Here is a 12,765-nt window from a genome sequence, read left to right on the forward strand (position 1 = left end):
TCCACTTTGGGCCCTAGTAACTCAACTCAACCATTACCTCTCTGGTCAAATCTATCTAGAGAGGTGATCGAGAAGAAGCCGGAAGTGTTTAAGATCGCCTGTCTGACTGACATCAGAGACCTGTTCAATCCACAGAGGCAGCCCTTCTATGCTGCCTTCGGCAACAGGACTAATGTAAGCTATGTTGTGCAATGGCTCTCAGTAGTGTTTTGGTTTGTTCATGTCTTGAAGTGTTTTCTAGTGGCTAAAGAGTGCTTTAAGAGTATAGTGTATTGCAGGTGTTTTCTAAGTGGGTGACGGGGCACCCTGGGGTGCCGTGACAGCAGTCCAGGGGTGCCGCGAGATCATTTGATAATACTTGGAATTTATTTGGACAATTGAAAAAATATAATTTAGTATAATTTTAAACTTGAAGTAAAAACGTTATTTTCAGTCAGTTCTAACCAAAATGGCTATTATCTCAACATTTTCCTCGCAACATAATCACTAAAATATCGTCACTGTCGGGCAGAAACCTCGTATCTCCAAGTTTCAAATGTGTACGTCTTTTGCCCTGCTTCATCATACAAGACCGTCGCACAAAACTAGTGAAAACAGCCGATCTACAAGCACTGTGTGCTTGTAGATCTGCTGTTTTCACTAGTTTAGTACATTTTATCGATGATAAATACAAAACAAACGGTTTTGGACATACAAGGTTTCCACCCGACAACGACGATATGCTATAAATATAAGGTGCTGGGAGTGAAAATTATAATGTAGGGGTGCCTCGGATTTAAAAAATATTTATGGGGTGCCCTGAGACAAAAAAGTTTGGGAACCCCTGGTGTATTGAGCCAGAAGTATAAGCCTTGATTTGTGTCAAGCCTGTATTATCAATGATAAAAGGCTGGCGAGTAGCAGCATGTGTTTCAATTTTTTTTCTTCAAGCGTATAGCAATGTTGGTGCAGTGAATTTGTTTTTCTTTTTCTCTGGAAAACAAAATGAATACATGTCGATCTTTAGCATCCTTTTAAATGTGTAAAGGAAGGGGACTCTCCTCTTTCATTGGTGTGTCGACCAGGTTGCGCCTAAACCCTAACCTTTAACTTCACAACAACTATGCCTAAACCTAACCTTAACCCTAACCTCATAAACACTATGCCTAACCCTAACGACACAGAACCTATGCCTAAACCTAACCTCAAAACCCTGTCCACCTCAGAGAAACACCGGGGAAAGAGAGAGTGTAGTAGAAATTATTTATACGACTGTCAATAATATGTAATATTGTGTATTTCCCAAACTTACTGTATGCAATATTAGATGAGTCACCTTCCACCTAAGACTAACTCGACAGCAGTTGTGATACGAACAGCTGTCAAATGCTGACTGGCTCCTACGTCACCAGTCCATATACGGAAGACCCACAACAGAAATTGTATCTTTAGACACTGTTTAGTAGACACCCCTTCAGCTATTCTTGTAATACTGTCTTCTATAAGAGGAGACTGGCCTGAGAGAACGGGAGGACACTATGCATGCAGTGTACCTCAGAGCTCTTAACTTTGTTGTTAATAAACATATTGTATTCATTGTTTCTCTACCTAGTGGAGATTCAATATCTATATTATATACAATAGCATGATCTGAGAATTTATATAACAAGAGTCAGAGCACAGATGTTCCAAATAAATGGAAACAATGCTGCTGTGCGTGCCCATATCTGTGCACTGCCTTGTGTTTTGCAGGACGCCTATGCCTATAAACAGGTAGGGGTTGCTGACACCAGAATCTTCACTGTGAACCCCAAAGGAGAGCTCATACAGGAGAAAACCAAGGGAAACAAGTCCTCGTAAGTATAGAACATAAATCTGGAAACACAGTGATACATCACCTGGCTTACACCGTGAAATCTAGTGTTATTTTAACATAGGGGAGGGTGATATGGAAAAATACAATATAACAATATTTTCCCAAGCTGTATATCGCGAAACACGATCTTATCACGATTATTTCTGGTTGGTTTTTATGTTATTTTTTTTACAGTTACAAGGTAACAAAAACTAAAAGAAAAAGGAGTAACATACCATTTAGACCAGTGGTCCTCAATGTGGTGTCCATGGACTCAGTGTTCCTTTTGGGAGGTTTAAATTGCTCATTACAAGTATTATAACTGTGACAGTTTACAAATGAAACCAAATGGACCCTTACGGGTCCATTTGGTTTCATTTGTATACTGTCAGAGTTAAGGGGACACCTTGATATTTTAAAGTTTGAGAACTACTGATTCAGACAAAAATGCAGGTTTAAATGAATTCTGCAATGAATCTCTGTATTAACAATTCAACAGGATTTTTTAGTAAGGCTCCCTCATTGTATCACGATACATACGATATCTCTGAAATTGCATATTGTGGAGACATTGTATCGTCTCAACGATATTTATCACCATATCGCCCACCCCTATTTTAACTCCTCTTTGGAGCTAAATGAGGACTGAGCATTTTTACTGTGCAAGTCCCAATCTTGTATGATTTTGTGTGTGCGTGCGTGCGTGTGTGTTTACAGCTACAGTCACCTGGGGGAGCTGGTGGAACACTTCTTCCCTGCTCTTTCCATCCAGGGCTGCACAGCCTCGTCCTTTGACTGCCCTGAGTACAGCCACTTCTCCTACTGGAAGGAACCGCTGCCTCTACTGGACCTGGACGCCCTGTTGTAGCTGTAGAGACCGACACACATGACCATACACGCACACACACACACACACACACACACACACACACACACATGCTTGCACACTAGCAATAGAACACATAGAATCTAAAAATATAGAACTAGAACACAGGATCTAAAATATATATATAGATCTAGAACACACACACATGCGATTATAGAAGCAGAACACAGAATTTAAAGATCTAGAACACAGAATGTAAAAAAAAATATAAAACTAACACACAGACACAATCTAGAACACACTAATTTATATATCTAGAACAATGTATAGATCTAGAGCACATAGCGTCACGTTGTCCGTTGGTGGCGTTGTTAGTTTGTTAATCCTTAGCATGGCAATACGGCTGGTGCCAGGGCCTCACGCATGCGCGCGCACACAGGCACACACCCCTGACATGAACTGCTACACACACACGACTACGCACACACGGCCACGGCCACACACATGCACCACCGCTCACTTCAATTCACTCGTTTTTTTTTTTTTTTTTTTCTTTTTTAAAGAAAACTTAGGTAGGATTTAGAAGACATTCTAAATGGGTCTAAATGGGTAAAAGAAAGAAATGACTGAATATTGACTTTGATATACTGCAATGGGATACGTCAAATACTGGCGATGCAGTGCCTGTTTATCAGATGCTGAACAAAGTCAGAAGAACGGACAAATCCATCGTCCTCTTCCACTCATGCAGATATATGCTCCGAGGACAGTACATTTCAAGAAAAGCTTTTCAGACCATTGTGCAATACTTGATTACAGTATAGGAGGGCTGGGGTGTTATGGATTTTTTGTTATCACAGCAATAAGTCACTGTTTACCGTCGTCGGTATGACGGTATATCTATCAAAAAAGGTTATTTTGAATGAAAAAATAAATACATTTAAATTTAAAAAATATGCGGTAAGCATTACATAACTGCAGTATGACGGTATTGCGGTTATTGCACCCAGCCCTATACAGTACACAGTAGGTAGAAAAACAACAAAAGCAACCAGAACACAACTGGACAACTATGCCTTTGATTTCCTTGAGATTGACCTTGATCTTTGTTTCTGGTGACTGTTGTTTATATCTGTATCAGACTGCCTGTGTCATAGATATTTCCTGATATAAATTGCTGCCTTTTTATCCAATTATTCTAAAAGTAAAAAACTGACCAAAAAACAGACCATAATTATTCACTATACAAATGGCACAAGAGACTGTTATGGTTTTTAAATTATCCCTAAACCTTCCCAATGGCAAAACAATGTGACGACAATGTCTGTTTTGTGTGACAACTTTTTCAGCTTTGTGTTGCATGATGTGACTGTTGAAATTTGTTGAGCACTTTGTTTAGGAGAAAAGAAAAGAAATCACTGGACAATGACTAGATTGTGTCTGTCAATATTGCTGACACCAGGAAGTGCCTCCCTCCCTCCTTGTGTGAAAAAAGAAATGTGTTTAATAGCTTTGTGTAATTAGCAACAGGGGCGTCACAAGGGGGGGGGGGAAGTGGGACTGAGTTACTAGGGCCCAAGGTTGAGAGGGCCTTAATTATTTTATACTTAAGCTATTGACAAATAGCAGATATACAAGCTCACAGCACGGCACAGAGTGCTGTGCTGCAAGCTTGTAGATCTGCTATTTTTGTAAAGTCGTGAAAATTTTAGCAAATCTTTGAATAATGTATTTTTTAAGCGTCCGTGGCCAGATACATATATAATTTTTGGAGGTCCTTCACATGAAAAGATTTGAGCACCACTTTTTTTTTTTTTTTTTTTCAAAAAACCCTTAGAAGGATTTCAAAGACTTGCACGTGACATTTTCAAGATTTTTCAAAAATGGCAGATCTACAAGCTGTGAGCTTGTATATCTGCTATTTTTCAGTAGTTACATTAAATCACAAAATGTGAGTGAATCCTTGTACCCGGGGCCCAGAATTTGTTGTGACACCCCTGATTAGCAATCAAATACTGGGTAAAGGTATGATTGGAATACTTTTGGTTTCTTTGAGAGTGTGCTTGACCCTATAACATGTATAATATGACTGGGTTTTGCACTAATAGAACAATGCTATTTGTTCGGTTCACTTTGTCTGAGGGTATAGCATCTTGACTCAGATGAGTGTAACTCATTTAGGCCCAAGGGTGTGAAGCTAGATTGTGGACATAGTTAGATGGAAAGTGTTCATCTATAAAGTGACAGAGGGTTGGATTTGATTCTGATGCGCACAGTTGGTGTCAGTTATGCATCACATGTAGCATGCGATATAGGATCAAATAATGGCCACTGCATAGCCATGGCTAAGTTAGTAGTTTGCACATTATACTTGACTGCACTACAAGGTTAAGAAATGATTTTATAGAACACGAATGGATAGTGGTTCTGATTCACAATCGGATACATTCCAAACGCCAAAGATATGGAGAGGCCGATGTTAAAGGCTAAAGAAGAATAGTGATTTGGTCTGGGCGGCACTGTGTCTTGGTGTTTACTCACACCATTGTGCTTTAATACCATATTCAGGGATTATTTTTATATTGAGATCTCTTTGTGTCTTGTAGTCACAACATGAGCTCTGTGGGGACGTTACTTTGGGGCTTAGACTAATCGTGTCTACTGTTACTTTTCAAAGGAAAATGTTTCTCTGCATACCTGTGTATAAAGTTAATCTAAACCTAACTTGTACCATGTGTCATCTTTTTAATTTATAATATGTAGTGTGTGTGTGTTTATTGCAATATGAGGGTATATGCATCATCATCATACCCAGAAGTTATGCAGGAATGCCTACTGAGACTTTCTGGCCTTGACAGCCCATACATCCAAGGTTCAAGGTTATACTTTATTGTTACGTCTTTTGTACAGGTACATAAGAGTAAAATTTGATTTTCTTTGGCATCCTTCAGACAATGCAGTCGTATATCAAAAAACAATATAATAACAGCAAACCACATCTAAAAATAATAATAATAATAATCCAAACCGAAAAGTCCCATCTGATCCCATCTGATTGCATTAAATTCACTTGGCCACTCACTTTGCCAATCGATTTGTCATTCACTTGTCATTCTATTGTGCGCTTCTTCACATGTGTTAAAGCACTTCTGTTTTCTGAGTGAGTTTTAGATTTTAATCTAGTTGAATAATTATGTGCAATGAAGCTCAAGATACAATATCCACTTTGTTACTCCAAGAGTTTAAAAATGTGACCAAATGGACCCATAAGAGTCCCTTTGGAGACTTGGGAGTTAAATGCACTCAGGATTGTAGGTAGCTAGCTACTGTCAGGGGTCTGCAACCTTTTTGACATGAAGTGCCATGTTTTCATTTTCTTGATAGTTAGTGTGCCATATCAACATTAAGTTTAATTATGACACCACATAAAAAAATATATATTTCCAATTTATTTTCACAGGCTATAAATAACAACCTTTATTTGTGTTGTTCTTTATTACATTATGATGTAGGCCTAATGATCTTTAGACTCAAGCAATAACACACTTATTTCCCAGACTCCAGTCTCTCCAGTCAAAGTTATCAATTTGAATTATATGCAGGATGTAAATCCTCTCTCTCAAACTTCTGCCAGTGTGCCAGTGATCACCCACCCCTGTGCCAATGTTGGCAGTTGGCACCCGTGCCTAAGGTTGCCTCTTATAACTCTATGGGTTGCCTACTATCATTCCATGTAACCATGGTAACTGTGGGTGTGTTCACGTTAGTGCGGTGTGGTGGTGGTGGTTTCTTGAGGAAGTCAAGTGCGCAACACAGCAGCAGGTGGAGGACCAACTGCAGAGTAGGCTGCGTGTTTATCAGGTAAGGACATTCATTAGTTATTTCAAAGTGAAGAAGTCGTTAAGAGAAGATGTAAATACATTTAGAATCTTAGATCATGTTCGTGTGTGTGCGTGTGCGTGTGGGCCATATGTTTCGTGTTGCAACAGTGTGTGAGTATAACAGGAAAAGCCAGGATATATCAATATATAAATTATATATTAAGTCTGTTTTAAATTGTACACTAATAAGGCGTATATCAGAGTGTGTGTCGTAGCCTAGGCTACTTTAAATCTAGTTTTAATGGTTGAAATTCGTGCAGCCTTGCGAGCCCAAGAGCCAGGAAATCGAAACTTTAGAGCAAGCACACAAACAACTTCTCTGATAAGAAACCCCGTTGTCATCCAGGATGTATGCAAAGTGCAAACAGTAAACTATTGTGCAATTTCATATTAACGTAACCCAGCAGCTAGCTAAGCCTCCTTAAAAAAACACAGGCAATAGACCTGTGATTTAAAACGGCCTTGTTATTTTAGTTATTGTCCTCTCCGCCAGGCCGAAGGCAAACTGTCTGAGTCCCAGATTTATATTCTTTAGCCTATGACCCTATGTGATTGACGTGGCTCTTGGTAGGACTTTTATTGACAACCCGAAATGATTAGCCTATTATTTTATCTATTTCTTTATTATTATTGTTGTTGTTGTTGTTGTAATTTTTTAAATAGTGTTAGTAAACATTGGAGATGAATAGATTAGACCTTGAAATAGAATATTTTCCATCTACAAATCAAACTAAAACTTTAATTTGCCTAGATCAACTATTTTCATTATTGGTTGGGGGTGAAAAGAGAAAATGTCTGCCTTTAATGCATTATATATTTCAGACCTTTATAGGCTTATGTATGCAACTCCTGCATCTATAATGTACAGTATGTAAATTAAATGTATCCTAATTTTCCTGTTTTCTTTCTAACAAGGAAATAAGGGGAAAATAAATACTGCTGAAAGTGTCTAACTGGAAGCACAGGAAGTAGCCTACAGTAGACTACAATGTGGTCAGTCTTGTATTGCTTCCAGCCAGAGGCCTACAGTAACTTCAGAAAGACAGGGGGTGGCAACAAATAAGTTGCCACTGCCGTATTTCTAAAATGGCAAAAATAGTGAATCTGCAAGCTCTCAACATGTCGCCATGTGACACGTTTAGAGCTTGTACATCAACTATTTTCATCATTGGTTGGCGGGCGAAAAAATAAAAAAATTGGAAATGTTTGCCTATGACATTCCCTAAATAGGGATAACACGTTGAAAGTGGTTAATAAATTGATGGTTGCATACAATAAAAGGCTTGTCTAAATTATAACACGTTCCTTCCAGCCCTGTACTTCCAGTTAGACACGTTCGTTCGGCAGCCTAGTACATCTCCAGTTGCCTACCATGAGTAGATATTTGTTTGTGTTTTCTTGCATTTGATTAAGCTCTTGATTTAACTCATTACCCTTAAATTATACATTTTCTAGAATCTGCCATCATGTCAGCGGGTGAGCCTGAAGCAGCGCATGCAGAAAACAACCTGCAACTGGAGCTCTCGTGTCCAATTTGCTTGCAACTCTTCTCTGAGCCCATGTCTCTGCCCTGTGGTCACGTCTACTGCTCGGCTTGCCTTCAGACCATGGAGACGGACGTCGACCACCACTGCTGCCCCGAGTGCCAGGCGGAATACCACGGAATCAAAGCTTTGACCAAGAACTTCAAAATGTGCAGCATTGTTGAGAATTATAAAGCCACAAACGGGAAAATTAGCTCCGCCGCAAGTCTGTCTGGAGTAGTCGTAAAAGTACAACCATTAAAATCCACCCAGAGCCAAGAGGACGCCGTAAGAGGTCCCTTAGACAACTTTAAAATATCAGAGCCTGATGATGCCCTTGACAAAAATGGAACCAGAGAGTGCCCCATGTCAGGAGAAGAAGAATGCCAGGCCAAAGTTGAGATGACAATGTTTGAACCAAAGTTCAGACTTGCATCTCAAGTGACAGAGTTGACCCTCAAGTTGGAGATGGCTGAGAGTACGTTGAAGAACGAGAAGGAAAAGGAGATGGAGATGAATACGGCTAATGCTCAGCTGAGAGAAGGAGCAGCCGTGCTTTTGCAGCGGGTGACGGATTTGTCTCTGAACTACAGTGCAGAGGTGAGGAAGCTGATGGAGGCGGAGCTACGTCCAGGTGAAGGGAGCATGAGCGGTCGAGTGGGGCAAGCAACGAAGCAAACGGAGCAGCTGCGACGGGCTTTAGTCCGAGCTGAATCTTTATTGACTGAGGAGGATTGCACAGTGTTCAGCGAGCATCTTCACGGCCTGCAACCACACATTGCGAAGCTCCTGGCCAAACCTTTGGAGGAGTTAGAAGAGCCTGTCGAATCAAAAATCAATTCTGCACGCGCTTGTTCCAAGCTCGAAGAAATCAATGACGAGTTAAAGGCAGGACTCACGGAGGTTCTGCGCTCCTTTCGGAATGTCTTCAACCCTTCCGAGGTGACATTTGACTTGGACACGGCTCACCCCAACCTTGTCTTATCAGCGGACTCGAAGACGGTCACCTTTAGCGCTAAAAAACAGCCGTACCCAGCCTCTCCCAAGAGGTTCATCAGCTTCATCCAGGTCCTCAGCACGCAGAGATTCTATGGAGGTGAGCATTGCTGGGAGGTAGAACTGGACGGCGCTCCCTGGATCATCGGCGTGTGCTATAGCGGGAAGCTAGCACGCAGCGGGCTGCCCAGTGCCCTGGAAAGCAGCCGCGGCTCGTGGTGCCTGATGTGGTTCGAGAACCAGCTGAGAGCCTTTGAGGAGGGACACAGTGTGCCACTGATGAGGACTGCGGTGGCGTGCAGGCTGGAGATCAAGCTGAGCTTCAAGACCCACAGTCTGAGCTTCTACAGTGTCAGTCCCACCACCAGTGGTAAGACTCACGTCTACACCTTTAAGGTTGACCTGACTGAGCCTGTGCACCTGGCCTACAGGATGATGTCAGGGCAACCCAAGGCACGTGTCACTATCAAGTCTTGAACAAATCAGAACAATAAGAAGGTTGTGACTCCTAAACTGGTACTGTCCACTGTGCACAATTGCAATGAGCTTGGAATCGGTGCATTTGGGGTTATGCAATCCCCATTGCAATCTCACTGCATGCATGCTGGCCAACGGAACTCCAAGATCCTTACCCTGACCGTAATCACATAGAATGCCTAAACGTGACCATCTCTAACCTAATCTCTCAAGACACATTGGGCTCTTTTTTGATTGTCTTTGAAGTACCAGCTCTTATGCCTTAACTTGTCCATACTGTCTCCGAACACCGAACCTTTCGTCAGAAAGGTCTGGTTCAACTACAAAATGATGTCACTCGCATCTTCTGAAAATCATTACCCCGAATTAGAGTTCGGAAAGCTGCACGTTGGAAAGTCGAAACTCTCTGACAAAAAGTTTGTTGGTCGGAGACAGTATGGACAGGCCTTAAAGTTAAGGCATAAGAGCTGGTACTTAAGACGATCAAAATAGAGCCCATGATGTCACCACCACTGCCTTAAACATGTAGCGTTGTTGTGAGTAGGATTAAACACAGAAGCACCCGGGAGGAAGTGGACTAAGAATGGGGAGGGATCGGAGGAGCTAAACAGAGTTCCTGTTTCTACACACAAAAAAAGGATGTGCTTTCAAAGGCAAAAACAAAAGGGCTCCCAGATTGTCTCTAACCTAATGCCTAAACTCTGTTTGTTTTAGTTTAGGGCGCGTGCCACGCTGCGAGCTTTTAGATCTGCTATTTTGAAAAGTCGTGAAAATGTGTGCAAATCTTTGAATATTATGTAATTTTTAAGTGAACATTTCTAACTCAAATTTTGCTTCTGAGGGGTCCCTGGAACTAAATATTTTGAGATGGGGGTCCGCGGCCAAATACATATAATTTTGGGGTTCCTTCACATGAAAATATTTGTATCACAAAGGTTTTTAAAAAAAACCTTAGAAGGATTTGAAATATCTATATCTATCTATATCACAGATTATATCTATCTGTGAGCGCTTGTATATCTGCTATTTTTCAATAGTTAAAGCACAAAATGTGAGTGAATCCTTGTACCCAGGGCCCAGAATTTGGTGTGACACCCCTGGGTGGCTCAGCTCTACTCTGGCTCACACAATGCATCATGGGTATGACACTGACAGTCCAGGAGCCACAACCTAAGAAGAATTGCCTGAAAACAAAAGAATGTGATAAAATCAAGCTTTTGCACCTTTAAAAGACGATACAGTCTACTCATTTCATTTTCTTGTTAATCACAATGATTAGGGACTGTGATTCCAAACACCTGTAATATAGGCCTTGGAACACTCAATTCATTTATTTATCATAATAACTAACAAAGGCTGAAGCCATGTAAGAAAGATCAAATCTATATTGTTAGTTTATTATAATGTGCTGTACTGTATATTGTGCTTTAAGTACTCTATACTCTTTCAGCTTACTTATTATGCCTTGATATCCTGCCATACAGGATCCTTTGAAATCAGCAGAAGCATTCTTATTGTTCAACAAGGAATGCAAAAATCGTGTCTCTCTCAATGCATTTTAGCAACATTAGAGTACGAACTGACTCAGCCTTTTGTAGCCCAGTCAGACAGAATTCAAAGCCTAAACTCACTGTCATTTTCATCCCTACATATCACTGCATTAATAAAACATCTCATCGCAAGTGTGTTTCTTTTTTGCCTAATCTTTTTGGCATTGTTATTTAGAGTGTTAAGAGACAGGAAACCAAGGACGAAGCCTATGCTCAGAGTTAAGCTGAGATAAATGCTCGCAGTTGTTTTAGTTTAGCTAATGCCGCAGAAAGAAGAGGGTTGTTCCTTTATCCATATACTGTAAGTAAATGTCTTTTCGACGCTGGTGAATGCTAACCTGGTGAATGTAAACCACTATGCCTAAACCTAATCCAAACCCTAACCTCAGTAAAACTATGCCTAAACCTAACCCTTAGTCGAGATGACGTGCCGTCGAAAAAGCGAGATTTCCCCCCAACCTGCTCACCGGGAGCAACTAGGGGTTCAGACTCAGTCTTGCTCAAGGACTCTTCGACATTAACTCAGGGGGAGCCTGGATTCGAACCGAGAACCCTTCGGGAACCCTGCATGCTCTAATGATGGTTTCTCCTGAGCTAAGCCAACCTTACGTCGTAATAGTGTCAGCATATGCAAACATAGCATAACCAGATAGCTGAGTGTTTCTGTTTACAGTATGTAAATACATACCACGAGACCTCTCATTGTGCCTGTGCCCATCTCTTAACTTGGCATCCCAGCTTAAAGGGACAGTTCACCCCCAAATGTTTTGTTGCATTCCTAAGCCAAAATTCTGTGGAGACTCTTCGACGCGGAAATCAGCGGCTCTTGCTGGACTCTTTGTGTCTCCAGTCCATAGGGAACAAAGCAGGATCTTTGTGTCTCCATACACCAGTGTTTCTCAAACTTTTACATTTCAAGGTCTCCCCTCAACTCTGACCGTGTACAAATGCGGGTCCATTTGGTTCTATTTGTTCACTGTCAGAGTTACAGACTTGTATGGGTCAATTTAGACCTCCCTAAAGGAACCCACAGAGTCCCTGGAATCCACTTTGAGAAACACTGCCATAGACCACTGCTGGTCATCAAATTATTGGCTTAGGAATGAAAAAGAAACTAGAAAATATCCATGAATTCAAGTCTCCATAGTTCTATTGTTGAACTAAGCCTTTAATAATCACATGCTCATTCTCTACTTTTTAATATTTGGGTGACATTTTAGATTTGGTTACATTTGTATATTCTCAGTTACAAATGGATAAATAATCACAGGATTTTAATGTGTGGCAACTTGGCAATGTATTTGTCTTTCACACGCCTACAGTAAGTACAGTAGTTACTGACATTGTCATTTAATCTGATCATTTCATATGGCTTTTACTGTAATTGTATTGCCTCTCTCGATCAGTGAGGGGAGATGGGTCACATTTTTTACAATTATTGTACAGACCGTAGGACCTAGTAATAATAGGACCATATTCAGATATCAGCATCAGCTCGAACTCTGCCTGTCTGTTAGGTCCTTGTAGTTTACAGTATATGATGATTTACCATTTTCAGTCCCTGTATATCTTTAGATCAGGGGTCTTCAACATTTTTCAGGCTGTGACCTCTTAGCTGAGACAGATGAAGGGACCCGGGGACCCCAACTACCACGTATTGTAAAAAATTGTGATACAA

General features: G+C 40.8%; 3 protein-coding genes across 7 annotated transcripts in view; all 3 read left to right on the top strand.

Moving 5' to 3' along the window:
• The window catches only part of LOC308287660 (phosphatidate phosphatase LPIN2), a 36,355-nt gene extending 30,991 nt beyond the window's left edge, over positions 1-5,364 (top strand). Inside the window, exons 18-20 of the mRNA XM_080728891.1 lie at positions 60-174; positions 1,732-1,835; positions 2,552-5,364. Coding sequence (XP_080585017.1) covers positions 60-174; positions 1,732-1,835; positions 2,552-2,702 — 370 coding nt within the window. The 3' untranslated portion in view covers positions 2,703-5,364. The remainder of the gene's footprint in view (positions 1-59; positions 175-1,731; positions 1,836-2,551) is intronic.
• The window catches only part of LOC308287470 (aggrecan core protein-like), a 269,467-nt gene that overhangs the window by 232,083 nt on the left and 24,619 nt on the right, over positions 1-12,765 (top strand). The window contains exon 1 of one of the 3 annotated variants that reach the window (XM_080728649.1): positions 9,307-9,430. The exons of 1 other annotated variant lie outside the window; for it this stretch is intronic. The gene's annotated coding sequence lies outside the window, so the exon portion shown is untranslated. Of the gene's footprint in view, positions 1-9,306; positions 9,431-12,765 lie in introns of those variants that run through there. One more of the 3 variants, XM_080728650.1, reaches the window with a different exon arrangement.
• Positions 6,422-11,264, top strand: trim107 (tripartite motif containing 107). 3 transcript variants are annotated; one of them, XM_080728651.1, is made up of 2 exons: positions 6,422-6,521; positions 7,997-11,264. In XM_080728651.1, the coding sequence occupies exon 2, from the start codon at positions 8,008-8,010 to the stop codon at positions 9,535-9,537; it is 1,530 nt and encodes a 509-aa protein (XP_080584777.1). In that variant the 5' UTR covers positions 6,422-6,521; positions 7,997-8,007; the 3' UTR covers positions 9,538-11,264. The 3 variants fall into 3 exon arrangements, with proteins under 3 accessions (XP_080584777.1, XP_080584779.1, XP_080584778.1); XM_080728653.1 differs by lacking the exon at positions 6,422-6,521 and adding an exon at positions 6,978-7,108; XM_080728652.1 differs by lacking the exon at positions 6,422-6,521 and adding an exon at positions 7,457-7,534.

Source organism: Nannobrachium achirus (genome assembly GCF_963921795.1).
Source record: "Nannobrachium achirus genome assembly, chromosome: 6".
Classification (NCBI taxonomy): Eukaryota; Metazoa; Chordata; class Actinopteri; order Myctophiformes; family Myctophidae; genus Nannobrachium; species Nannobrachium achirus.